Genomic DNA, 23,966 nt, shown 5'->3' on the forward strand with positions numbered 1-23,966 from the left:
TTTTCGCCCCTGCTACTTTTCCTTTTAGCCATAAATGCTCCTTGCATTCCTGTTTGACCCTTTGCCAATTTGTATTTTTATGAATGAGTGCTCCAATTCCCCCACCCTTTCTGCTACCCTGCACTCTGTTGCAGTATTCCCATGCATAATCAGGGTTACAGGGCGGTTGTTCCATGTCCCTAAGATGTGTCTCTACAAACCCATAAACCATTAAGTTCTCCTGTCTTAGTTGTTCTTCGATTTCCTCCCATTTTAGCCTATTTCTGCCACCTTGCATGTTAATGAACTTATGTCTGACTTAATTTGGCTCTTGCGCTTATTCCTGTCACCTCTCCTACAGTACCGATGTTTGCGTGTTTGTGGCTCCTGCCTCGAATCGTTCACGCCTACACTGCTTCTTTCAGGGCTCTGGGTCCCCCTAAAAAAGCTGTTGCCTGGCGACCCATCCTGGCCCCTATCCTTTTGCCAGTGGCACCACTGTAGTGAATGCCATCCTGAAAGGCCGAAAGCCGGTTCCGTACACGTCCCTGTTGACCTCCATCACGCTGTACCCGAGTCGTCCGCTCAGACTCCTAATGACCCGATTGGCCTCAACCACCCTCCTTTCTACCTGGTAAGCCTGGCTTTGGACCTCTGGGATAGTGCATATGGTCACATGCACCCTCCCGGAGGCCTCTCTAAGCTTACTCAGCCCAGTCTCAATGTGCCTCTCAAGGTCCTGGCTTCTCCCCTTAAGCACGTCATTGAGCCCAGAATGCATAATGACCAAGCTGTCGCTCTCCGTGCTGACCCCAACTACTTCCCGCGCCTTGGTCATTGCTTCCGCCATGCCCTTGCCCTCTTGCGTCTCCACCTGTACTCGCCCGTCCGCCTTCACTCTCTCCATCACGCCCTGTTCGGCCCTCCCCACATTGGAGTACCCTATCACCAGGACCCTTCTACGTGCAAACCGTTCGACTGCAGCCTGTGTCCGCTGCCCCTCCCTTTGCGCCCGCTGGCACCCCTGTGGCTGCAGCGTCGCCTCACTCTGGGCGCGTTGTGCAGCTTCACTATAACTACGCCGTTTCACCGGCGGCGAGCTGACGACGGCTTGCTCTGGCTCCCTGCCTCCCACTTCGCCTGTAGGTTCTACCCTACTTTCTGAGTTTTTTCCAGCACTTTGTTGTCCTGACCCGACCTTCTCCGCTGCCCGCGTCTCCAGCGCGTCGAGCCGCCTTTCCAGTTCGGCGCTCCTTTCTTTTTCTTCCTCAAGCTCGGCCACGGTCCTTACTAACTGCGCGGCCTGGGCCGCCTCCACCTTGACGAAATTGTCCACTTTCGCCTGCAGTGCTACCCGCTTCTCCGAACTAGTGTTCCTGTATATGCTCCCGCAGGGAGCAGAGTTGCGCATAACTTTTCCGGCGCCGCTCGCACCGCTATTGGCCGAGCGCGAAAAATGACGTCAAATGATCCGTGCCGCTGCGAAGCCAACTTTACGGGCGCATCGCCGACTCATGCGAACTCGTCGTTTCCGTCAGTACCATCGCCATTGCAATGAGTGGACCGTCGATCGTGCGTTCAGAGGAGCAGCTAGAAGCTCTTGTATCTTGAATCTTTTTCTACTCGCAGATTTGCTGCTACTAAATAGTAAGCACTGCTAAATAGTAAGTACTACTAAATAGTAATAGTAAATAAAAGTAAGCTTTGCTTAAAATGTGCGCATGTCAACATTTGAAATGCGCTTAAATCTGTGTCTGCACCGCATGTATCGAAAACGTGCAGCTGTTGTGAACGATGGTTAGTGATAAATGGCACTCTGTTAACGGTCACTGACATAACTGCAGGCACGATAGCTCTCTTGGCGACGGTCATTAATCGGCTGGTTTCGGCAGCCAAAATGCGCTAAGTGTCCACCTTAGGTGTGTGAAGTTCTAAACACTCTTTAAAACATTTCTTGCTTTCTGACCATGATAAGACAACTTGATATGCATGCTGAAAATCATTGCACCGCTTTTGTGGCAACGTACTGCGCGTTTGCGAGCGAACTTTGGAGCTGTTCGAGCCACGGGAATACTTTATTTTGGGGAATCGAAAGCGGTCCTACCCCCTATTTGTACGTTCGTGTGTGTGTTTGTATATGCGTGTTTACATAGGTACATACAAAGTTTCGGTTGGTTGGAAGCCCACCCCCTCCGGCTGCACGAATGACTCGTTCGAGCGTAGCCTGTATTAAGAAGTGCCCTTTGCTAAGCGCCTGCGAACAATTGGCGCTTGTAGCTCGCGACCACTAGAGAAAAAGGCGGAACACCGCGCGGCATTTGGCTCCTGCTCGCGCGAGGAGTGGCTTCGCTGCAGAGCTGGATCACGGCGGCGGACCTATGCGCAACTCTGCTCCCTGCGGGAGCATATACAGGAACACTACTCCGAACTAGAGTTACTGTATATGCTACCACATGGTAGCATATATAGTAACTCTACTCCGAACAGGTTATACGCGACATCAACGGCCAATGGTTGAACGAGAGTGGGCCCAAGTGGCTCCCATAGAAACCGGATGTCTGTGCAGGTCTGGAGTTCCAGTAGGTCGTGACCATGGTCGTGACCCCACCAACCATAAATTTTTGTAGGAAACTCTATGCCACCACCCCATAGTGAGAAATTCTATGATCAATCCCATGCACCAACCGCTACCGTAGCGGCCATATTGCTCACAACGTAATGATGATGATAATAGTACCAGCGTCATCTCTCGGTCGCATACTTTAGTTGGCAACGCTACCGCTACTTTTATTTTCGTTGCACTGTGGAAGGTAGTTTTCCATCTCTCATTTGTATAGGTGTTCTGTGGTACAGTTTTCCTTTTCTGAAGTTGGTTCTTTATTCTAAAGTGTTATCGCTCCCACGTTCTCTTCTTGCCACAGAACACTGACCGATCATCGGTAGAACTGCGATAACCTGGCCCACCTGGCTGCAGAACTAGCCTGCTGGCCGAGCAGCGTTGTGTAGTTGTATGGAATTTGGTGAGCTGGTTATTTCACCTCTGCACGACACCGTCTGTCACTTCAGCGTCTCACCCGAGCACCGTAGTCGCCGCCTGTGCTTGCACTTGTGTCCCCAGGCGCTCGACGAGCGCAACGCGGCTAATGTCATCGGGCTTCTAAGACGAGTGGTCTTCTACCTACACGCCCTGCTCAGCACCGTGCTAGAGAACGTCGGCACCATGAACGATTTCGCTAAATTGGGCAATGCGCGACCGGCGCTGGAGCCAAAGTCGATGCCGATCACGCAGGATTACTCCATTTCGGACCATGTGCTTGGACTCGGAATCAACGGAAAAGTTGTCGAGTGCTACGACAAGGCCAAGGGTTCCAAGTTCGCCCTCAAAGTGAGTGTCGAGTCTATTTCGGTGATACCCTCGACTCGGCTTCGTATTCACTGCGACGTTGTTTTCTAGTCAATGTTGTGTGCGCGCGCGTGTCGGCGTAGTTTGGTCGTCCTGCGTGACTTCTTTATCCATTCCCCGATAACAAGGCCAGCCAGTGCGGTAATAACCTAAGCCGCCGTCTGCTGCGACTGAGCTGCGTTCGTGGACATCACGCAACCGTCAAGGCCGCGGTTCGGCGCATCTTCGCGGCGCTAGCTGTGCCATATTCGACAGCCTCTGTTTTGCGTTGGCAGCAACCAACTCGCAGGTCGCTTCATCACACACACAGTCGAGTGGAAAGATACAGTGTCTACAGTGGGCTACGTCGTGACTGCACACTGAACAAAATCATAATTAACTGCATCTACTATACGATTGTAATCTGTGTCATTTTAGTCGTGAATACAGTCCCTCACACAAGTGACTCGTTCATACCATGTGAGAATCGTGTTAAATATTTTGCAGGAAACTGTGGAAGTCTTCACAAAACAAGAAACTGATAATTCACAGCACACAAGCAATCGGGTCACCTAGAAACAGGAAAAGGTCACAGTCTTCATTTAGTGCCCCCGTGTTGCTGTTTGGTTTTCTCCTGCTTGTCATGCTGTTCAGGGAGTCACCTTGTTCCCGAACTCAGCACCCTCTTTAAAGAAGTGCAGCCAAGCCGAGACTGATCAGCACTTGTCTGAAGAATGATCAGGGAGCTATGCTTAGCAAAACGATTACGAATTGGGTGACCTTGAATGTTTTCATGATTATCAGCGTGCAGAAAGACCAGACCAGCCCAGGTAGCACAAGCCCATCTTAAAGACATCTTTACTCTAGCTTGCTCAGGCCGGAAAGACCGTAGAAGTCAAGTAGTTAGCCATTACATGCTCCAATATTGTCTTGGGAAGCCGTTGGCAAGTTGTACTGTAGACATTTCCTAATTTAGGTTATTTAAGTATCTCATCGAACTTGGTCTTTTATACTTTTTTACTTACTAGATGCTACTCCACGCTGTTTAATTGGGGCAATTGCATATCCAGCCTGAACTTGAAGTGCCGCTGTGAGCCATTACAACTTTGAAACAGCATGCTCATACGTTCAACAAAATTTCGCCATGCTTGGAGCACAAGGCTGCAGTGCAACCCACATTGGTCAGGTGACCGGGCTACAGCAACAAAAATGTCGCATATCAACACGTGTTTACTTGTACAGGCTCAGCGCTCATGATTTGTGCACACCATAGAAATATCTATGCACTGCATTTGACACCTGCAATGACCTTTTGCCAGAGTAAGTAAACATGTAAGGCAATTACACAGATGACGGTGAATACAAGACTGGCTTTTCACTTCCAAACATATCAGGACAAAGTTGTTTGATAACAAAAGTCTGTTTACAGAATAAATATCCAAGGGCATTGAGACATGTATACAGCAGCAGTTTTAAGTGCTGGTAAATTAACTAAAGAACTTAATAAAATTTTAGCCTTAGCGTACGAGGACGGACATCAACGTTTCTGTGTGCTGCACCATGTCTTCCTTTCGTCCCTGTCTGCTGGCACTGAAATGTTATCCAAGTTCGTATACCAACACATAGCAGTTACTTAAATCTTTAGGAGGCAAACAGAAGTTGGATTGGATGCGTAGAAGTGTTTACGAGCAGATATATCCAACTGAACACAAAAATAATCAAAGACTAGACAGTTTCACCAACCGGCTTTACAAGCTGCTACGTCCACAAACATGTATAAGCAGACATAAGGTAGGTATACAAAGTAGAAACTAAATATTCATGGTGAGCAGCTACTATCTTGAAGTGAAAATACAAAGTCCTAGTTTAAACATGGGGGAAGGTGGGAGATGGAAATTCAAGACGAGTACAATGTAAAAGCGGGAGCCAACGTTTTGACAAGTTGACTTGTCTTACTCAAGGCGACATATGCTTTCCTCGGCATAGTATATATAGGTAGGGCTCTTCTAAAGGGGAGAAGGGTAAGTCGGGTGGGTGAGGCAATGACCGACAGTGTGTTAGTGGTGAGGGTGTAGAATTGAAAAGAAAGGTGTGCTATTCGACATTGGTGGAGATATGTGAGGTAGCACTGTGTGCTAGCAAACGGTATGGTGCTAAGCAGACGAGGACGAAGTGAGACACAAACGGCACCCGTATATGTAGTTTGTGTCTCACTTCCTTGTCTGCTTAGCGCCGTACCTTTGTCCTTAAGTCATAACAGAATAGTCTGAAATGCATCACCATTCTATATTTCCAGTGCTTTTAAGAAGGGCAGGAGAAAGGTTGGTCTTTTATTTTGAAAAATTACAAATCATGTGACAGAATGCTGTGTTATCAATCACTACTTATCATGTATGTGTAACATTAGCACAGTGGTAGGCGTTGGTGGGTTCGGGACATCTTGAAAAATGTAAAATTGCCAATTCACATTACTGAAGGCATACATGTTCTAGGGAAGTATAAAAGTGGAAAATGTAAATTGTTCATCATCATCGTCATTATCAGCCTATTTTATGTCCAGTGCAGCACGAAGGTGATCTCTAATTAGCCGTCTTGGGCCACCCGATTCCACCAAGTGCCCGCGAATTTCCTAATTTCATTGCTCCACCTAGTCTTCTGCCGTCCTCGACTGCATTTCTCTTCGCTTGGTATCCATTCTGTAACCGTAATGGTCCAGTGGTTGTCTAACCTGCGCATTACGTGACCTGCCCAGCTCCATTTCTTTCGCTTGATGTCAATTAAAATATTGTCTATATCCGTTCGCTCTCTTTCTGTCTCTTAATGTTATGCCTAGCAATCTTCATTCCATCGCTCTTTCCATGGTCCTTAACTTGTTCTCAAGCTTCTTTGTCAGTCTTTAAGTCTCTGCCCTATATGTCAGCATTGGTAAAATGCACTGATTGTACACCTTCCTTTTCAATGATAATGGCAAGCTTCCAGTCAGGAGCTGACAATGTCTACTGTATGCGATCCAACCCATTTTTATTCTATGAATTTCCTTCTCATGATCAGGGTTTCCTGTGATTAATTGACCTAGGTAAACATACTCCTTCACCTACTCTAGAGGCTGACTGGCGATCCTGCCGTAGTAAAGTGCTTGGCTAGTTGTCGGCAATCTTCAGTGTAACGGGTGGCTTCCAACATGGGCGTGCACTGTCAGGCATCTGGTGCGTATGGCAGCAAAGTCTTGATAGTGTGCATCAGCTGGCGACCGTACAGAAGGAAGAAGGCGGAAAACCCGGTTGTGACTTGCGTAGCAGTGTTATACACATATGTCGCAAATGGAAGAACCAGGTCCCCAGTTTGTTTGATCAGATGCAACATGTGTCGCAAGCATGTAGCCCAGTGTCCAATTAAACAGCTCAGTCAGACCGTTCGTCTGAGGGTGGTAGGCAGTGCACGTCCGATGTACAATATTGCACTGGTGGAGAAGTGCTTGAATTACATAGGAGAGAAATACGCAGCCACGGTCACTGAGGAGTTCACGAGGAGGACCGTGTCAAAGCACGAAACGCTTGAGGATGAAAGAGGCGATATCCTGTGCTGTCGCCGTGGCAAGAGCAGCAGTTTCGGCGTATCGTGTAAGGTGGTTGACAGCAACGATGGCCCATCGGTTTCCCGCTGTGGTCAAAGGCAAAGGTCCATAAAGGTCAATTCCAACACGGTCGAATGGGTGGGCTGGGCACGGAAAGGGCTGTAATGAACCTGCGGCAGGATGCAGTGTTTTTTTTTTTCGTCGCTGACACTTGTGGCAGCCGTGAATGAACTTGCAGACAAAGTGAAACATTCCGCCCCAGTAGTACCTTTTCCGTAAGCTTTCATAGGTCCTGAAGACACCGCCGTGAGCACACTGCGGGTCGGAGTGAAAGGACACGCAGATTGTAGAGCACAGCGTTTGGGGGATAACTAGGAGTCACTTCCTACCATCTGGCGACTAGTTGTGCCGGAACAAGAGGCCATCATGAATGCTGACATGCGAGTGGTCGAAAGGGTGGGTGCCTCGAATAAAACGTCAAGAAGCGAAGCGATCCATGGATTGCGGTGCTGTGCAGAGGAGACAGTGGCAACGTCATAGCATTTGACAATGGGTGGTCTATAGTGGATGTGGACGCAGTTTCGGTGGATAGTGGTGACCGCGACAGTGCATCAGCATGCTTGCAGATGCTTGCATGCATGCTTGCATGCAGGTCACTTATCCTTGGAATGGACTTCTTGCGGGAGTACGGCGCCGTGGTTAACACACGGGACGGCGAGATAACCTTGTGAACTAGTACAGACACGAGCCACAACGAAAAGCGCCAACGTACATCATTACGTGTCGCCGCCGCCGCCTGCATACCACCACTATCATGCAGTCTTGTCTCCGTCAGTTGCGGAGAAGAGTTGACCAAGGATGGTGTAGCCGAACAATTAACTGCACTTCTGTTCCATCAGGGTGTTTCCATCGCCCGGGGTGTTGTCAGTCTAGTCGATGGTCGCACGGAGGTGGTACTGACAAATTTCACCAATGAACGCCGGCACATCAGTAAAGGCACCGCTGTGGCTTACTTTGACGAAATTGACCATGTTCAACACTGCTTTGCTGTAAAAGAGGAATCGACCACCGATACGATGCCAAATGCACCTGTCGTCGATGTTGACCCAGGTTTAGCGCCGCAACAGAAACAAAGTCTCGGGGAACTGCTTGACGATTTTAAGGACTGCTTCTCTACAACGTCCGGAATGCGTCAAAAACCACTGACGAAACACCGCATCATTACAGAGGAAACAGTAATACCCATCCGACAGCATCCGTATCACGTGGCTGAGAAAGAGCATGAAGCAATTCAGCAGCAAGTTAAGAAAATGCTAGAAGATGATGTCATCCAGCTGTCAAAAAGCCCTTGGGCATCGCCCGTGGTACTCTTTAAGAAGAAGGGTGGTAGCCTGTGGTTTTGTATCGATTATCGCAAGCCACACATCGATGATTCCCTCAACAGGCTTTAAACTGCAGGTTACTTCTCATCGATGGACTTAAAAACTGGATACTGGCAAATAGAGGTCGATGAGCGGGATCGCGAAAAGACTGCTTTTGTGACGCCTGATGGGCTCTATAAGTTCAATGTTTTCCCTTTTGGTTTGTGCTCCACCCCAGTTACATTCCAAAGGCTAATGGATACTGTTCTCTCAGACCTTAAGTGGAAGACTTGCTTAGTCTACCGATACGATGTCATTGTTTATTCTGCCACATTATATGAACATCTCAGACGGGTACGGTCAGTTCTCCAAGCCATACGGTCCTCTGGGCTTACCTTAAAACCTGAAAAGTGCCACTTTGGCTATGAAGATTTTGGCCACATAGTAGGCCACACACGTGTCAGACCTGATCCTGAGAAAATTGCCACCGTCGCAAAGTTTTCAAGGCCTACAGACAAGGCAATCAGACGCTTCCTGGGCCTATGCGCATATTACCGGCGATTTATTGTGGGTTTTGCACGCATCGCCTCACCGCTCATCTGCCTAACCAGAGAAGACGTCACACTTGTGTGGGGCGAGGAGCAGGAGGCGGCATTTAACAAGTTGCAGCACTGTCTACAAACTTCGCCTGTTTTTGGCCACTTTGACATGGATGCGCCGATAATGATCCACACCGATACCAGCAACGTGGGTCTAGGTGCCGTCCTTGTTCAGCGGCAACACGGTGCTGAGCGAGTCATCGTTTAAGCGAGTAGAACACTGTCACGTGCCGAGTCAAACTATTCCACCTTCAGATCACTTCAGTATGCGAAGCCATCTTGCAGAAAGAGAATAGAATTCCGAAACATCACAAAAAGAAAAGAATAAAGACGAGACAAGCGCACATGGTGTCATACTTGCACAAGTTGTCACACAGTCTAAAGAAAGTTTCCAATAAACATAATATTAATTTGCTTTTCAGTGCCCCGTGTAAACTGTCCTCGATGTGTAATCGTATGAAAACGCGCGAAAGGCTCCTGTGCACCACAAATCATAAATCCCGTTTCACTGACTGCAGGCGCAGCGTTATCTATCAGATACCGCTGAGTTGTGGGAAAACTTATATAGGTCACACAGGACAGCGTTTCAATGAAAGAGCTCGTCAGCAGAGCAATAACCTAAAGAATGGCCATGGGACTCATTTAGCAGGACATTGTAACAAGTGTCACTGCACTCCCATATATGAAAAAACAAAATTCATAGGGAAAGGAAAAGGTAAGAGGGAAAGTGATATAATAGAGGCTTACTAAATTAGAAAGGAAGGAGATAAATGTGTAAGCACTCCCTCTCTTGCCTTGTTGGGAAAAGAAATAGCTTTTTTAGATGAAAGATTATGATGTTGCTGATTTGCAGATGTTCTTGCGACTGGTGTACGCATGCCTATGCTGAAAAATGGTATAAAATGCTGGAGAATTTCAAATAAACTTCCAATTGGCAGTCAGCGCTTGTCTGTGGTATTTGTTTCCTCGTGTCCTTGTTTTATTTGCGCTGTTTAACCTCAGTTCTAAATATGAACCAACTAGCCTTCATCAAGATCCTACTAAAGAATGCAGCGTCATCACATATACTGTTGCAGAACACAGGGAGCAAAACAGCTGCTGTCGGTGGAATTTCTGTGTCTTCTGTTACAACTAGTTTGTTTACGGCTTGACGAGCGGGGTTGTAGGACTGGTCACATAACGGGAAGAGCTCAAGTTCAGATCTGGCACAATTACACAATAGAAAGTACTTCACCGTGTTATCACTGGCTTATATAAAACAAGGATGTATTTTCTCATTTGTTGCTATTTGCGTACTGACGATGCCACCCGCATAGGTAGCGAAACATGTTTTTGCTATATTTTATTGTTGAGTAAAGCCAGTGATAACAACGCATTGAAGTATGAGTTACCCTGACTTTTGGAACATTTTTTCACAATAGAAAGTCCCAGGCAAGTACGATGTCATGCGAGCAGGATGAAAGGGTGATAAACTCAACGATGTAGTGCTCTGTAGCTATAATAAGTCGAGCAGTGCAGGGAGCTATAAGCCAAACAGGGTCTCCATTCGCTGTACATAAGGGTATCATCGCAAGAGGCGGGGTCACTTTTCGAAGCTTGCGGCAAAGTTGGGCATCTATAACAGAAAGGGCAGCACCAGTATCGGGAACAGCATATGCACGGGTGGGTGCCTTCTACAAAAACGTCGACAATATTCAACGGCAAAGTTCGAGGACTTGAGCATTTCGACAGCGCAGTTCTTGCCTCATGAACTGCGAGGGGCAGTCGACGACACATGGGCGACAAGGAGTGGCGATGGGGTGAAGGTGAGCAACGAGATATATGTTGCGGATAGTCACGGGAAGACGTGCTTGTTTGGGGATCCGGACTTTCATAACGAGAGCGGGGACGACCCATGTAGTTCAGTGAATGGGCGTCAGAGTATCCTGGCGCGTGATGACAGCAGTGTCGGGCGATATGACCAGGGCCGCCACATCCAAGACAGATCGGCCGGTCGTTGCGCGTTCGCCAGGAATTTGCAGGGATGGGAGCAGCCCATGTCATGGACGGCTGAGTCAGGGCTGCAGCATACGACACACCATGTGAGGGCGAAGACTGTTGTAGCTGCTGCCGCTTTACTGCCTCAACGCAACTAAGAGGCACGGCGACAGGGTGCTGCTGAATGGGCACTGGCATGGCCTCGGAAATCGGTTCTTGAATGACGTGTCGAAGCAGGGAGCCAGTGGAATTGGTTGCTGCAGTTGCTGCTGCTGTGGGAGCTCCTGACACTGAGCAAACGGCAGGAGAGACAACTGACGGGCCACCTCCTCACGCACAAAGTCTTTCATTTGTGCGAGAAGGTACGACTGGTCAGGCATGATGTCCAGTGCAGCGAGTGGTTGGTTGTATGTCTGCGAGGAACGTCAGGTGAGAGCTCGCTGCCTTCTCAATTCGTCATAGCTGTGGCACGGGGTTACCACTTCAGACACAGTGCTAGGAGACTTCGCAAGAAGCATTTGAAAGACATTGTTGCCGACAACCTTCATAATATGCTGCATTTTGGCACTTTCACTCATTGAGGCATCGACGCGCCTGCAGAGATCGATTATATCCTCAATATAGGCGGTAAAAGTTTCATTTGGTTCCTGTGCCCGTGTGCGCAGCCGTTGTTCGACATGTAGCTTTCGCATGGCAGGGCGACTGAAAATGGCAGATATTGCCTCCTTGAAAGCGGACCAGTTCTCAAGTTCAGATTTGTGGTTCGTATACCACAGCTTTGCTACGCCAGCCAGGTAAAAGTTCGCGGTACTCAGCAGCGTCATCCCACTTGTTGGGTCCACGAACTTTTTCGTAGAACGACAGCCAGTCCTCGATGTTCTGGTCTTTCGTACCCGAAAATACTGGGGGGTTTCACTGGCGAACCGTGCCGGGGCAAACGGTGGCCAGGAGAGGTGGCGGTGGTTGGGCAGCTCAGCTTGCATGGTTGAGTGCAATGTACGGGATCGGAGTTTTAGGGTGCCGGTGATGTGCCTACCCCGCATGATCCACCAAATCTAAAGAGGTTTATTGGGCAAGTCCAACAAACAGGCGGTAGCTCGCAACGGTGCGCAGGCAGAACAAAATGGGGGTGTTTGAGTGCCGATCTTGAACCTTCTGCTCGTGATGATGGTCGCTGAGCCCGGGATGTCATTCTCTTAATTTCTTCATTATAATATTAATCTTCAACCCCACTCTTGCACTCTCCCTGTTAAGGTCCTCAATCATTTGTTGTAACTCGTCTGCAGTATTGCTGAATAGAACATTGTCATCGGCAAACCAAAATTTGTGTGTTAACTTTACAGCTAGGTGTTGTTGCCACTTGCTTTTCCTTATTCTTTGCATGAATACTGTAAACAAAAACCTTTCCGTGATCTTTCTCTGTTCCTATTGTGCGGAAATTTCGCATCCTCAATGAAAGCCCATTTTGGCAGCTTGCGTCGCAAGTTGCTGCGGATAAGTTCTTGCACATTTGTAGTGTTATGGAATGTGTAGTGCCAACATCTATTTACGTATTAGGTTCACCGAATACGTTTTCAAGATCTGTATAAGCTAGCTTCTATGTATTGTGGGCTTATAAAGAGGGCTTATAAGAGGGCTTATTGTGGGCTTATAACGAATATTAGTGAACATGCACAATTCATAGTCTATGCGGATGATACTAGCCCTTTTTTCAGATCACTTGATATTGTGCAACTTACAATATGGCAAATAAAACTTTAAACCTATTACAAAAGTGGAGTAATCTAAACTCATTAGCAATTGATGTGTATAAAAGTAAGGCTGTATTGTTTACGGCACCACAAAAACAGGTCAACTGCCACACTGTTCTTTACCTCGGCACAGAAAATATAGAATTAGTAGATAATGTAAGAACGTTAAGTGTAATTTTTAACAAACATTTAATTTGTGATGCACATGTTGAGCGTATTAATACTTGTCCACATTGGCGAGAGCATGGGGAATAATCTGTTAAGTCACATACTGCCCTCTAAGGTAAAACTGATGTTATATAATAGTCTCTTCCTTTCACATGTTAACTATTGTAATCTAGTGTTGGGTGCATCGCAAGCAAACATACGAAGCTTAAAAACATTTCAAAAGAAAACTGTCCGACATGCTCTTAACGCACCGTTTGATGCACGTACATTCAAGATATTTTACGCTCTTAATGTGCTCCCTATTGAATATTTTTGTAATTATAACCTACTCTTAAAAATTTTTAAATATTTTCAAAGTAACGACAAGGCTTTAATAAACTTGTGCAACTTAGTCAAATAAAGGGAAGCGTTATATGAATTAAGAAAACAGAGCCAGTGGGTGTTACCTTTCACAAGAACTAATTACGGGTTCAGGTGATTGCAGTACCAGGTGCCAAGAATATTAAACGTGAAATATGCTTCCCATACCGAACTAAATGCTATTACAAGAAAGGAACTGTAATTAATAATGGTGAAATTTTATAAATGATAGTTTTGCAAATTTTTTATCGTGTTACAAATCTTTCACGTTTCGATTATTCCGCATTTCTTTTTATGTTCCACAGAACATTGCCGCTACATTCTGAGTAAAGTTGTTGCTAATATTTATAACATGTATTTTTTGAGGTGTTGCTTATTATTTGTGCATGATCTTTATTCCCCCCCTTTTTCTGGATATAGATGTACGTCTACATGTACAGATGCAAATATGTATAGATGCTGGGTTCGTGTAGATATGCATGTGAATATATGTATATAGATGTTACAAATGTTCTGATGTGAATATGGATGTATGTATAACATGAATTCATTTTGTATATATGTAACACATTCTATTCGTGAATATGCTGCAACTGTTCGTCAAAGATAGGGTGCAGGAGCCTCGTCAAGCTGCGATTGTGCAGCTTTTTGTTCCTGTCCTTGCATTTTCTCTTGCTGTAAAAAGGAAAATGCAAAATAAAGTTGAATTGCGGCAGGTGCAGATGTTCGGATATTTGTCTGCGTTATATTTTCTAGTGTTGCCACTCGAAAGTATGTGCAAGGTATGTCGGTAGTGTATTTGCAAAGCCCTTTTCGTAAAGATTTCATGTTGCACGATATAGTGTCAATTCTCCGTGGCCCTAACCTCTTGTTTCCCGAATCTCATGCATGCACGCGGTCTTGAACGTGCCTAGGTACACTATATACTTTCACTGAACTTGAACAGCACTTTACACTTGTGTGTAAAAGTAAAAAAGGGAAGTTTTCAGTGCTCAAAAATGTAAAATTGCCAATTCAAATTTCTGAAGGCACACATGTTCTAGGGAAGTATGAAAGTGAAAAATGTAAATTATTACAGGCAGCATATTGCATTAAAGAAGAAATTGATTGCTGCCTGTCAATCACATTGTAAAGTAAAGAATACCATTTTATGTCTGGCTACAAGCATGTACGTAAGGAATAGGCATGGACTTTATTTTTAAGATAAAAGCCTTAAGTGGCTTGTTACAATGGCTCATACCACCTTAACGCAGAGGCTACAAGCACTTGGCAAAGTGAAGCGAACAGTGCATACATTAATTGAGATCACCCATACAACACACAAAACAGCATACATGTCAATAAAGAACAAGCTCCAGACAAGCTTCTGAACCATCAGTAAAGCAGTGCATACGTCCATTGGAAGTACGCTACAGTTGAGGAGGCTCACCATGCGAGAAACGAGGTGCGACGTGCGAAACGGCGGGAGCGAGGCGTTCGACTGCGAGTGCTGCTTTTTCCTGCTGAGATGATGCAACGTAAGCTCGAAGAAAAGTGTTCTTCTGAGTCTGACCCCACTATAAGAGCGTGCGAAGGCGCAGCTAAGTGTCGAAAATGAGCCGAAGAAGTTGAACCACGAAAGCAGCTACGCTATGATGCGAGACAGCAATGTAGAGAGGAGGCTGAAGCTCGCAGACAATGGCTTGCTATATGTTTACTTCACACTGTGGCACGTTATGCCTTGCAGGAAGTCTGATGCCTAAGATTATAACTTGATGCATTACCAAGTGTGCAGCAGGCTTTCACTTTCCCGTGTTACAGGAGTGTAACATGCTGCTGAAATTTTTTCTGTCGCCATATGCTTTGTAATTCTTTTGAAGTAAACTCACTTGAACACTATCCGTTCTATTTCCTTCTTATAGCACTGGGTGTATCAAATATGTGCGACATAAAGGTCAGCTGTCCAACAGCAGACTTTCTCTGAGGTCATCACTGAAGCCTCTGCAAATAACACCCAACACCAGAGCTCACTATTTCACCATCCACTACTGAAACAAACTTTTGCCCGAAACAAGGAACAGCACAGAAACAATGATCAGGATATAGGCGAAACGACATATAGAAGCACTAGTTAGATCTCTAAGACATCATCAGGTTAATTATTGCAGGTTCCATGGACGGTTACTTACAATAAGGAAAAAAAGGTACGAGACTGGATGACAGGATAAAGTGGCTGCAGAAAACCTCATTGAGGACAACACAGTATTCATCATCAGAAATGGTATCACCAATACTAAATGAATTGAGTTATTTTTTAGTTTGGTAATGTGCCAAAACTTCTTTGAGTTGCTAGCATAGATGGCAACATATTTTGCAAAATGTTGGCATTCTTTTGTACAAGAAAGTTAGCTTCTGCATGCCTATTCCACCTTGATTTTCCACCAAGCTGGGAAATATGTTTATTTTTCTATTAGGCAGTCTTATGTGAGCTGTGTACCGTACTGCATTATATGATACAAGACAATTCACAAGGGAATGTGTTTGTCCATAAGCTTGTTAACATTACTACAAGTTGTACTTAAAAAGCAGCACTGCAAAGTTTAAACATGCAAGGGACAAAAAAAGCATCGACGAAGCGCATCTATCAACTGTTTATTAAAACAGGGTGAACATTGTGGGCAACAGCGCCATGCACAAAGAGTACTGCACAAACTGAAGTTTACATGTGCATCTTATGCAACTTTTTAAGCCAAATTCTTAGTTGTGTGTATGCACCAGATTTCTTTCGTTTCCCAGGAAAAACAATTGTCTTCTGTGAATGCGATCAACGTTGAACTTGCGCATGTGCCATATTTTCCCTAAAGCGTACTATACAGGGTGTCTACCAACCTGCAAAACTTGAAAACCTAGAATTCTCGGAGATATTCAGTAGTCTGGAAAAACTCAGGGAATTAGTGCCTCTATCAAGGAAAATTAGCTGTAATTTTATTGAAAGGGTCGAAAGTCGCGGTAATTTTGGCAGGAGTAACACACAGTAATCGTAACGAATCGTATTTGACGCCCTGTCGTCGGCTGGAGGAGTTGCCAGCGTACAGTCAACGACCGACTTTCCGGATTCCCGATAATATCGACGACTTCGCGGCACCACCACGTACCCCATAGAGTCAATGTATCAGATGTCTAAAATTTCGGACGCGAGAACTCTGCGCCGTCCGATTTTCCGGATGTTTTGCCGTGACCGCAGGTCCGAAACGGCATTAACCAAAGCCACCACCGCTGCCATTTCGATTACCTCGCCGCCTCGAACCGGCGCTCGCACACAGATCCGCTGGTAGGGTGGCTAGAAGGGGAGGTGTGAATACCGGCGGCGCAAACGTGACCCCACAGGGCACCGATGCCGCGGGGCGGCGCTGTTGACCAAGGCGGGGTAAGCACGCAGCCGAAATGAGCGCCTCGCCAGCCTCGCGTCGGCTGCATCTCTACCACCGAAGTGAAAGTGAGCCCGTTTCGGGTATCCCGCGCTTTCTGCGAGCGTCAAAGAATGAATATTTATTATGAAAGCAATGTTATGTCAGCCCAAATTATTACTCCTGTGAAATTTTACGGGCCCATTTCGCACTGTATCGAGATTCAAACGCGTTTTGTCTGTGCGCATTTCGTGAGCTGGCTTTGGGTGTTAGGAGCTAGTGGGGGCTTCGAAATAATTTCGACCACTTCGGGTTCTTTAACGCGCACTGACATCATACGGCACACGGGCGCCTTGCATATCGCCTCCCTGAAAATGCGACCGTCGTCCTCGAGATCAGCAGTCAATCACCCTATGCGTGCCGTAAGACCTGTAAACTGCAGACATTACCTGATAAAGTCTGGACGTATTTACAAACCACTTTTTGTCTGCGCTTGCAGACCAGTAGCATGTCATTTTGACGCTCATATAAGGAATTTACTATGATTGCAGACAGTGAAGCAACAGATCTGGTCATGAAGTTGTTTATTTGAAAGTGAGCAACAAAATTTACAACGCACAAGGTTTCAGTATTTTCCGTTTCTTTTCACTGCTCTGCTGATTGAAACCTTTAAGCAAAAAGCGATTCCTTGTGAGGCAATAAAAACGTATAACTGGCAATGGTCTAGGCAACCAATCTTTGACATTTAACCAATTGACTGGAAAATCTCGCCCACAGCTTTGGCATGCTAGCGTGTTACACTGAATTAAAAATTATGGGGTTCTACGTGCCAAAACCACTTTCTGATTATGAGGCACGCCGTAGTGGAGGGCTCCGAAAATTTTGACCATCTGGGGTTTTTTAGCGTGCACCTAGATCAAAGTACACGGGTGTTTTCACATTTCGCCCCCATAGAAATGCGGCCGCCGTGGCCGGGATTCGATCCCACGACCTCGTGCTCAGCAGCCCAACACCATAGCCACTGAGCAACCACGGCGGGTGTTACACTGAATAAACGAGTGAGTTTGTTTTAAATGGCATTGTCCAGCTTATAGAACGATTCTGAGGGATATAAAAGGCCCTCAAGGTCCCACTCTTTGGATGCCTCTGGTGGAAGCTCTCTGGGGATATTTATTGCCTTTATGGTGCTTCGCAGTCTTCACAATGTGTGGGCAAAACACGCCTTCTCGCCACATAACCTGCAATGTAACAAACTAGCCGTGCGTCGCTGCGGTGCTCAACATAACTTTGGTGGTCCACAGCATCTCGCCCTCGAATGACACGGAATGTCGGGAGGAACACTCCAAAACAGGCGACGAGACCAACTGACAGCGGAGGGCGCAGGCCAGCGCAGGAGTACCACGCCGTAATACCACGCCGCGAGCGGCAGCGCCACGTTCCCCCTGGTGGCATCGGTGCGCAAGGGGGTCACGCGCGCCCGAAGGAAAGCGCCGCCGGTGTTCACACCTCCCCTTCTAGCCACCCTACCGCTGGTAGTCGTAGCTGCCACTGCGGCAACGCTAGGCCTAGCTGCTTTGACGTTCGCTATTAAGCTTCTTGTCGTGCGATGCCGTGTTTCTTCATTTCTCCGCTATCAGCAAGAATTTTGGCTTCGAAGCCCGGAAAGCACCGCGCATGTATAATGCTGGTTCCCGAAAGTTAGTTTTGCCTCAGCACAGTTGTGTAACGCAGTGAAGCATTTGCAAAGTATTGCGGTGAAGCTTAACAAGCGTAGGAAGGGGCGGGACACAGTATGTATTCCTTAATTTTACACGGCTGCACTCGGCCTCTCCTATCACAGTAGGAGCACCGATGTGCCTAATAAGTATACTGGCAGGCATGCAGATCTTTTTCGGACGTGCCCGTGTTGACTTGAGCCCTTAAGGGCAGTAAAAGACATGCATTTATTTTTTCGGACTGCCTGATTTTCAGAAAGTTTTCGCGGCCCCTAGGGGGTCCCAAAAATTTTACGTTTACTGTAAACTGACCAAGAGTAGGCTTCAAATGGTCCGTGGAGTGAACGCGCGGCGAAAGGAGGACGAGAACAGAAAGGACCGGCGCATTGAGGAATGAACGGGGAATGAAGTATGCAACTGCTTCTTTGAAGGAGCCTGAGCTCAAAAAACAGTGCTGGCTAACACCGAGATGCAGGTGTCCCTCACCCAAACCAAAGTAAACTGTTTAAGCAGTGAAATAACACTGAGGCGTCATGCGTGGCCTGAGAGTATGTCAGGACAGTTGAGCTTGACTTAAGAGCTGTTGAGAGAGAATCTCAATTGTGAAAAAGTTCAGGTTTGGTACCACTGCGCTTGCTATCAGTTGATAGAAATAGCTCATATTCGAAAATATTTGCTTCTGTGTGCATCCCCTTTTTATTTGTATTTGAGAATGTCCGACTCGATTTGCAATATTTTGCGAAGACATGTTATTTGCTGTGCATTTTACTAACCCCGCTCTTCTATTCCTTTTTTTTTTAATAACATAAACGCTACTCCTTTGTACTCAAATTGGATTAAGTCGGGTTTTTTTATTTTTTTTCATATGCTTACTAGAGAGTGACAGCCGTCGGGCGATATGGTTTCAGCCCGTCTTGACATAAAACACAGTTCTGCATCACTCAGGGAACTTGCAAATGTCAACTTGGTAGACACCCTGACGGCCGGTGTCTTTCACTCCTTAAGTTTCAGTAATATGAAGCGTCAGCTTACTCCTAAAAAATGTGAACGGAGTTCAGAACAGGTAATACAAAGCATAGCAAAAATTTATTGCACATCGTAGTAATAGTGAAGCACTGCACATCATACATTCAGGGTAATTCAAAATACAAGATATCACATTTACACATGCTTCTGTGTAATTTGAAAGAAAAACTTTAAACATTGAGCACCCACTAAGAAATGGGGAGGCAAGGATCTTGAAGAAATATGCAACTTAGAGCACCCTCCTAAGTTTCAGCATTTTCATTTTTTCCTGCTTAGCGTTTCGCTTGCAATTCTGCGCCTTGACATAGAAGTGGAGCCTAGTAAGAACATAAAACTTGATAATTTTGTTTGTGAGGGACATACTGTGATTACGGCAGCCAACAAGGGTCAGCTTTCTCAACTGCAGGAACGAAACCAAATCCATGATGGTGTCAGTGTTGATTTGCCTTACACTAAAGCAGTGGGTGAAGTGTTCTCAAGAGAGGTCACGAGAGCAGTGAGCTTGGCTGATGGGTAGAGCAAGGCTCCTCGGTCAACAGCAGCAGTGAGGCATGCTGCAGCTGGAGCTGCTTCGTCCTCCCCTTGTAGAAGCTGCTGGCTGCACTCTGCACATTTTGTGCTTGCAATGCTCTTTCTTGCTACGTAGCCAGCCATGTAATGAATAAGTCTGGAATAGCTGGCTTGAACCACCATGGCAGCATGCTGGATGCCGTGGCCGCATTCACTTAGCACTTCATGTGCTTCGGCAAGGTTGCCTACATCCAGAAGCTCATCCAGTCTCCTTTGAGTGGTCTTGTAGTTTCTGTTTTCAGCTCCCAGCAGGCTCCTTAGTAGTCCTGAAGGTACATTGCTTCCCATTGGTGACTTAGCCAAATTCTGGAAGCTTAAAGCATTCACAGATATCAGAAATCGGGAGGGAGTTGGGTGGACATTGCACCCAGACATTTGCCGGATGACTCCAAACAGTCTCTCCAAAGGGTCCTGACACAAACGGGAAGTCATCATGTAGCGGAAGTTCAACTTCGTTGTCACATAGCGGAGCAGGTGCAAGGTACTTGATAAGCTTACACGAAATCCCTCTGCTGTACTGCGACTAAGGAAGCCTTCAGGGCCAGCAGCTGCTTCCCATGCGTCCAAGTAAGCCAAAAAACTTTCAATGCACTTCTCGTGTGTCCCTCCAGGCCTGAGTGCATCTAAGCTGCACCTTGATGTCATGGCCTCAATCAGCCTTCTCATTTTTTCCGCAAAGCTGACTGTTGCAGCCGTGCTCCCATGCTTTTCTTCAATCTGTTCATTATACAAGAAAAGACCTCTCAGTGTTTCATCACCGAAAAGCCTGAATGCGTAATTAACCCTCATTTTCTCGAAACCATTCGGCCGCACGACTGATTTATTAATATGAGGCATGGCTCTGAGGGTCGTGTTGTGCTGTTCATCAAGGTTTCGGGCACAATCAATAGGATCAAGACTGGCACGGCCTTCTGGTAGTTTCAAACCTGTTCGAACAAAAACATTCCTCACACACTTCACGAGGTGCGGAAAGTCAGATATGAAGAACAGGAAGCGTTCTGGGTCAGTAGGGTGCTGCCTTCTACAGACCGTGTTTCCTTTTCGGCCGTGTATGCCAAACGAGTGCCACATACACCTGTTCCGCGCAGCTCCATCAGTAGTGATGAAATCTATGTGCAAGCCGGCATTTTCGCACATGACCACAGCTTCGAGGATTATTTTGCCTAAAGTGTCCGACTTCACATTGCTGTGGGATGCAAACACGCCAATAATCTGGTGCCACATTCCAGTAAAAGGCAAAAACAAAACGACAAGGCCATGGTCGCATGTCATGGAGCGCTCACTTTCAGGTGTGAACTTTCCAAGGTCCACAAAACCTTCGATGGTGCCATTGGGTACTAAGCTCAAGCTTTCGGATAGCTTGATCTCGTCAATTAAGAGTCCGCCATGGCACTGGAATGAGTCCATTGATTTTGTTTTTTCTGCCACGGCACCAAACACCTTCTCGCTAAGGCCGAACCCACTCCTGTAATTCTTTAGATATCGGCGTAAGGATGTTTGAGAAGGCAAGGTCATTATTTTGTTTTTGCGTATGTGCTCATAGAGTCTGGGGCTCTTCATGCACATTATCAAGCACTCCAGCGCCCACTCACTTCCGTACTTCATTCCTTTCGTACATTTTCTCTTCGACGCTGCAAAACACGCCTTGACCTGCTGCTGCTGCTTCATGGGTGAGGCCTTGACTGCTTCCTCAAAGACCGCAGAATCAAGCTGCGTATTCTTTTGCTTCAACTGCTCAATGCGTAATTTGGCTCGGACACTTAGCCTGCGCCTTTTCGCTTGTGTTGTTCGCAGCTTCAACCTATACAAAAGCGACTGGACCCCGGTTCTTACTTTTCTTCTTCTGTAGGATGCCTGATTAAGCAGCTGTCTCCTGAGGTGCTTACACTGTGTACAGGCTTTTTCTGGCGTCTGAGCAACTCCACGGCAGGATGAGCTGAAAGTTCTGCTACCACAGGTCTTGTCTTTGCGCTTGGCGTGTGCTTCAAATTGGCCAGTTTTACCAAATCCTCAGCACGGGATCAAGGAGTCCACATAGTGAAGCAACTCTTCTGCCATTTCCATGTCACTAATATGAACAGTGTTGACTTTTGTGGCTTACACAAAAACCGTCGCCTGAACTGTCTTCTCATTTGATGTCATCAGCACATACTTTTCAAAATATATGTTCTCACCTTCTAGAGCGCACACGCTAAACACCGTGACGTTGCCGGCTCCAGCAATCAGGTGTCTAGCCCAGTAAGCTCTGGGAAGAGTACACTTGCGAACATCAGGAATTTCTGGCACTTGGTTAAAATTGCTTTCTGCACTACACGAGTCTGTTGGTTCTGCACAAACAGACACGCTTGATTCCTGGCGCCGGATCTTCGAAGGCAAACCGCAGGTTGAAGTTCTTGATGTCCTTTTCTTCGGCACTTTCTTAGAGATATATGCGGGAACATTGGGGAATACGGTTGGAACTGCGTCAGGTTTCAGCACCGGCTGCTCTCGCAGAATCTGCATAGTTTCACCGTTTATCACGTGCGTGAAACAACGCTCAATAAACTGCTCGTCAAAATGACGCTCATATAGCGCCGACTTTGCGTCCAAAGATTTGTCGGCACGGGGGACGGCTCGTCGCCAAGCTTCGAAGCGTGCAGGGTCCTTTGGCACAGAAAAGAGAGACACACGCTGACCCTGCTGCCTCGACGACACATAGCCGGACGTGCAGCCAGGGGCGAAGCAGTGACGCTGCCTTGCGTTTCCTGCGTTGGCATTCATCTGTTCGGCGAAGTCCGGCACTCACATTAACATGTCAGCAGCGAAACACATATTGCCATAAATGAGAAAACACTTTGGCAGCCGCGAAGAAAAAGGAACGCTGTCGCGCCGGCCAGACACCGCGGGAAGCTGCACACGCTCGCAACCGCGTGACTGCATCGCCAAGCTGACCGCAGCGCCACCACGGTCCTTGCGGCAGTGCATGAACGAGAGGATCGCGCTTTCTCGGCGGATATGCCGGCGCTGGCATCACTTCTCCCTTCTAGCCACCATAACACGCGTGTAGCAATAATAATGAACCTTCCTAACTGCCTCAGTTATCATCGATTAAAATGTTTGCTGATGACTGCATTCTTTATCATAAGGTTACTGACTTCTCTCACATTAGTTAACTTCAACACGATCATAATAATGTGTCACAGTCTTGTTATAAATGGTTGATGACATTACATATCGAAAAATGTAAAGTCATGCAAGTGACTTGTCGTTATGCCATTCCTGTGCTCACCTATATTCATAACGGTTACCCTTGTCACCTGTCACATGCTACAAGTACCTCAGGGTTCAAATCGCTAACAATCTATTATGGCGCATTCATGTAGACTACATTTCTGACAATGCTAACCGTATGCTTGGTTATTTGTATCGGAATTTCCACTCTGCACCATCTTCTCTTAAACTCTCTCTTTATAGGACAGTTGTTAGTCTGAAACTGGAATACACCTCTGCTATTTGGGACCCCTGTTAGCTCATCATTTATTTTTCCTTAAAGGAACACTAAAGGGAAAAGTGATTTCTTCCGCATCAGTAAATTACTGCTCTACAACACCAAAAACACCACTCTTACAACGATGAGACGTTTGGTAAGCCAGAGAAAGCGCAAGAATGAAATACGGGTGGCGACGCCTACTTAAGTTCCCGCACCTGGGGGCTGTGACGTCTTGGATTTTGATGGCATCTTCTAGGGCCTGCTAATTATATATGGCAGTACAGATTGACTACATTGTGTTCTAAAGGAACCAAATATTAAACATGGCAAGTTTCGGAACCTTTATTCAGCCAATGCGGCCCAAATGTGAAAACATACTTCGGAATCCCTGACGTCACGCTGATGTACCGGCGCTTGGGTTTCGGCGCGAAATTCAAATACTGATACTTGGACCTTCATTTTCTCATCTAATAATCAAAGTATTTTTTAAAATGACTGCCTGCAGGGTTCTCAAACAATGCTTCATTAGTCTAAACTGATTTATTGTTTCGCTTTAGTGTCCCTTTAAGGACCCCTGTCAGGGTATTACATAAGGAGGAGTTACAGAAGATAAGAATAGAAACAAAGATATGGTTACGATTTCTCACAA

General features: G+C 46.4%; 1 protein-coding gene and 1 pseudogene across 1 annotated transcript in view; one reads left to right on the forward strand and one right to left on the reverse strand.

Moving 5' to 3' along the window:
* Window positions 1-386: 386 nt before the first annotated feature.
* LOC126523717 (uncharacterized) lies at window positions 387-2,725 on the reverse strand (annotated as a pseudogene).
* A 39-nt stretch (window positions 2,726-2,764) lies between these two features.
* Window positions 2,765-23,966, forward strand: part of MAPk-Ak2 (MAP kinase-activated protein kinase 2) — a 312,260-nt gene continuing 291,058 nt past the window's right edge. The window contains exon 1 of the mRNA XM_050172276.3: window positions 2,765-3,364. Coding sequence (XP_050028233.1) covers window positions 2,990-3,364 — 375 coding nt within the window. The 5' untranslated portion in view covers window positions 2,765-2,989. The remainder of the gene's footprint in view (window positions 3,365-23,966) is intronic.

Source organism: Dermacentor andersoni, chromosome 6 (genome assembly GCF_023375885.2).
Source record: "Dermacentor andersoni chromosome 6, qqDerAnde1_hic_scaffold, whole genome shotgun sequence".
Classification (NCBI taxonomy): Eukaryota; Metazoa; Arthropoda; class Arachnida; order Ixodida; family Ixodidae; genus Dermacentor; species Dermacentor andersoni.